The sequence below is a fragment of the Lithobates pipiens genome, unplaced genomic scaffold, assembly GCF_037356315.1.
Source record: "Lithobates pipiens isolate NorthernLeopardFrog02 unplaced genomic scaffold, aLitPip1_a1.2 Scaffold_28, whole genome shotgun sequence".
NCBI classification, from domain to species: Eukaryota; Metazoa; Chordata; class Amphibia; order Anura; family Ranidae; genus Lithobates; species Lithobates pipiens.
In genome coordinates, this window is record NW_027507789.1 from 150,057,983 (window position 1) to 150,062,153 (window position 4,171).

A 4,171-nucleotide genomic window follows, 5' to 3' on the forward strand; every position below is an offset into this window, starting at 1 on the left:
CATTTCCAGCCCTACAAGCACAAACACAACTCCCACATCAGCAGCGTGTTTTCTTCAGGTATCCCACTTTGTCCAAACAGTTATAGGGTCAAACTCAGAGTTGGACAACCTAGGTTTGAGTGTATATGCGACTCAGATCCACATGCTCTGGTTAGCATATCTCGTCTCTATAGACATCTCACATACATCACACTCACATCGGTCCCTACCTTCAAGGAGCCCACAATCCATGGTCCCCAACTCACATTCATATACCAAGACCAATTAACCTACCAGCATGTCCTTGGAATGTGGGAGGAAACCGGAGTACTGAGAGGAAACCCACGCAGGCAGAGGGAGAACATGCAAACTCCAGGCAGGTAGTGTCGTGGTTGGCATGCGAACCAGGGACCCTTTTAACTGCTAGGCAAGAGTGCTACCCACTACAGCACTGTGCCACCATTTAAGGCTTGCTCTTAAAAAGAATCCATGAAAACTTCATGTCATCACAATATTTATTTTATACCAGTTCATTAACATTACAGTTTTCAGGATAAAAGTAGTCTTCACCAATTCTGAAAAAACAAAAATAGATAAACATTATGCACTGTATATGGTCCAGACCTAATGAGAAAATTTTAGCCAAGAATATCTGCAGAAAATGCTTTCCACAACCCCCCCCCCCCCCCCCAGAGAAAAAACACACAGACCAATGCGGTTGTTATAAGGGAATTTGTCATTATATAAATAGAGTTAAAAGCAATCCCTTGTTCTATCAGGGACACACACGATCAAGTCATGACCATGAGTGCCTGTAACAGGAGAGACTCGCTATCCCCATGGACATAGTTGTCAACTAAATCAAGGAGCTCATATATGGTCATCAAAGTAGAGCCTGTGAAGTTTAAGCAGGTCACAATCACAGGATATGGGTTTAATAATTTGTAAAGGTCATTCTCCTCCCCTTCAAGTTGTGAGATACTTCATATACATAAATTTAGAGACTTCCACATTCTAGTGAGTTTTGCATAGATTAGTTCCAGTCAAGTGTAATTGCTGTAGCTTTCAGTTTGGTCATATGGCAAGAGCCGAGTCTCCACGAACAGGACTATCTGCATACCACTAAGACCTTACCCCAAGCGCCAATATAGCAAGACTGCCCAATTATCAATTTAACAAACCATTTCAGTGGTGCCAATTACCTGGTAGCTTTCCATTCCTCGTCTTCTATACTTTGTGATCTTAGTAGCCACATGGAGTGCAGATAAGGGCAACGAGCTTTTACAAAGCACTGGCCAACCCATGCAGTGACAGTCTCTACAAAGACATTTATATTGTAATTAAACTATAGAAACAGTGTATTGAAGAAACAAGGCATAGCTACTCAAAACAAATAAAAGCAAGATAGATCTCATTAGGCAAGGGAAATTGAAGCCCACAAAGTGCTTTTTTTTTTTACTACCACAATTCTTTTATTCTGTCTTTTGACTATACAGCAGTTTAGAAATTGGAGGAAAGGTTTAGCACTGAAGATGGTTTGAAAGTTAAATAGTACTTTTTTTCTTATACATTTACATAGATCAGACCAAAATGAGGAAAGAGTGACATTCCAAGTCAGGGAGAGTCAGGAGCTATGCTTAACCCATAATCGCCCCTTTCTTTCCACAAATTCAGTACAACAAATATAGCTTGGTCACACCAGCAGGTTTCTGGAGCAATTTGTTGCAGTTCCCAGCTTTGGTAAAATTTAGTTAGCCTAGGTTAAGCGATTATATACCAGCAATTTTCCTCCATAGAGAAGCTTTTTTCAGTTAAAGCACATTGTATTGTTTTCTCACCTCCTCCTTTCCAGCTTATAGACATGCTAAATGTTGGCTCTTTCCCTTTCCCAACGACTCCAATCAGCTCTCCAATCAGCTTTCTGGTCATCTTGTCACCTTCACCTCCTTGAGAGAGCTTCACAGAAGAGTGCAGAGAACCACCAAGATGAGGACCATCCATATGAAGTGTGAGCATTGACCCCAGTGTATTCAACCACACACCAGTCATGTTACACTGTGTCCCCTGCTGGAAAACAAACAAAACCACACATTCAAAAGGAAGTCCAGCAGAGCAGAAGTGAGGCTGCCATTTTAGAAGTCTCCTTTAGGTCAGGTTCACACTGGTACAACAGGACTGTTGTAGGACACATCCTACTTTGCCTGCAACAATTGGTCCTACTTCCATCCAACTTGAACAAGACAAGATTTTGCTCCGACTTGTCTTTTGACCAATCAAAACAAACCCATTGTGACAAATTCCTTTTACTGCTGCAGTAATCCCCCATGTTGGATGGGGAGGACAAGTTTATTCAATGGGCTGAAGTAGGACCAGAGTAGTGCAGGAACTGGTTTCAAAGTCGGACCAGTAAAGACAGCCCTAATAGGTAATCATTGATTTACACGGGTCATGCGCTTCCAAAGTTGGAGCGTATATGCTACCAGTGTGAACCTGGTCTTAGGATCAGTTCACACCAAAGAAGAAACAGTCAAGATGCATTTAGCATGCTAATTTTTGATGCCTTCTGGTGCATTAGACCCCCCCCCCCCCCTCTTTTCATTCACCTTGACCAAGGACATGTGCATATTACAGTGCAGAATAATGTTCTACTTATTTTTCCCTGGAACTGATCACACTGGTGTGAATTAGGTCATTGGAAAACAGAACCCATCCATGATGCAGGAAAAATAAAAATATAATGAATTCTGATGTTCATTTAGAGCAGTGGTCTCCAGCCTTTTGTTTAGAGTATGCTTGTTCCAGATTGGACAAAGTGCCTGAAACACACACACACACACACACCTGAAGACTGCCTCCCATGCCATCTGAGTGCTTTCACACTGGGGCGGTGCTCTTGCAGATGTTAGAAAAAGTCCTGCAAGCAGCGCCTTTGGGAGCACTGTATACGGCGCTTCCAAAAACACCCCTGCCCATTGCAATGAATGAGCAGCACTTCCAAAACGTGCTTCAAAGCACTGCAACAGGAGTATTTTTAACCCCTTCTTTGGGTAAATACCAATAATCAGTGGATAACTGGCAGATAAACAGTATGCCACCTCCCAGGTCAGTCGGTAGTACTTACACACCCCCCCCCCCCCCCCACATTCACCAGCAGCTTCCCAAAGTGTGTGGGGGGGGGGGGGTGTTTACCCTCACTCCCACTTATGAGGGGCCAGATTGAGGATCAGTGTTTCAACAGCAAATATTAATTCACTGTTGTAACACCTGGGTGAGATCAAATCGCATCCTCTGATACCCAAGCCCACCCAGTTTTGAAGCTTATTAGAGCCTCTGGCTCCAATCAGGTGTTAAGAAAAACAAAAACCCGCCACTGTAATTCATGCACAGTGCCCTGAAAGGGGCCAAATGCATGAATAGGGGGTGGCCACAGCAGCCATTGGACAGGCCATCACTGCCCATGACCACCATTATCCATGGAGCCTTGGATATTATACTGCTTGCCTATTGTACCACCAATCCTATAACCATCAACATTTCTGTAGCCAGGCAAGCAGCATTTTATTATAATCCAGCCTGATGCAGACTATTAGTTTGTGGATGTTCTCCAATTATAGGATTAGTAACACAAAGGCTGTACAGTGCAATCCAGTAACTCAGAAGCACCATTGACCACCATCATTCTAGAGCTATGCAGCAAGCGGGTCTCACATTCCACAACTACTATACCATGGAGTTTGGAAAACAAAGAAGTGACTGCTAGCTAAATTTCACCACCAGACACATAATGAACATGAAGAACCTACCACATCACTGCAGTATAAGCTCAGTATCACCAAACAGACCACAACCACTTTCACAGCTCCCACCATTATGTGGCTCCTCTGGGCAGTCCAGAACTAACACCACACCTGAGAAGTCCCTTTTAAATCACAAAGCTGCCTATATCATCAGTAGTTTCTAATCACTGATTTATTAGACAATTTACTATAACAGGTGAGAGGGCTGATTGAGACCCATACATGTCTGTGATTAGATTTACACAACAACCTTTTATATCATTTTTTACGTTTCCACTATTGGCTTATTTACTGGTCGATAACTTTTCATAAATTAATATAATGATTTATTACATATATATATATTTTTTTTTTAATAAAAAACAAGGCTTTCAATTTGGCAACATTGTCTTGCA

General features: G+C 42.4%; 1 protein-coding gene across 1 annotated transcript; it reads right to left on the reverse strand.

The window, feature by feature from the left end:
• Positions 1–480: 480 nt before the first annotated feature.
• Positions 481–3,874, reverse strand: LOC143934907 (avidin-like). The gene is made up of 4 exons (XM_077458477.1): positions 3,783–3,874; positions 1,818–2,046; positions 1,182–1,296; positions 481–554 (listed from the first exon to the last, which is right to left on the reverse strand). The coding sequence occupies exons 1-4, from the start codon at positions 3,846–3,848 to the stop codon at positions 500–502; spliced, it is 465 nt and encodes a 154-aa protein (XP_077314603.1). The 5' UTR covers positions 3,849–3,874; the 3' UTR covers positions 481–499.
• Between the last annotated feature and the right edge of the window lie 297 nt (positions 3,875–4,171).

Coding starts and splice junctions, on each gene's coding strand:
- LOC143934907 (XM_077458477.1), bottom strand. CDS start 3,848: ATGGTGGGAGCTGTGAAAGTGGTTGTGGTCTGTTTGGTGATACTGAGC. Junction 2,047..3,782: donor GCTTATACTGCAGTGATGTG/GTAGGTTCTTCA, acceptor TTTGTTTTCCAG/CAGGGGACACAGTGTAACAT. Junction 1,297..1,817: donor TATAAGCTGGAAAGGAGGAG/GTGAGAAAACAA, acceptor ATGTCTTTGTAG/AGACTGTCACTGCATGGGTT.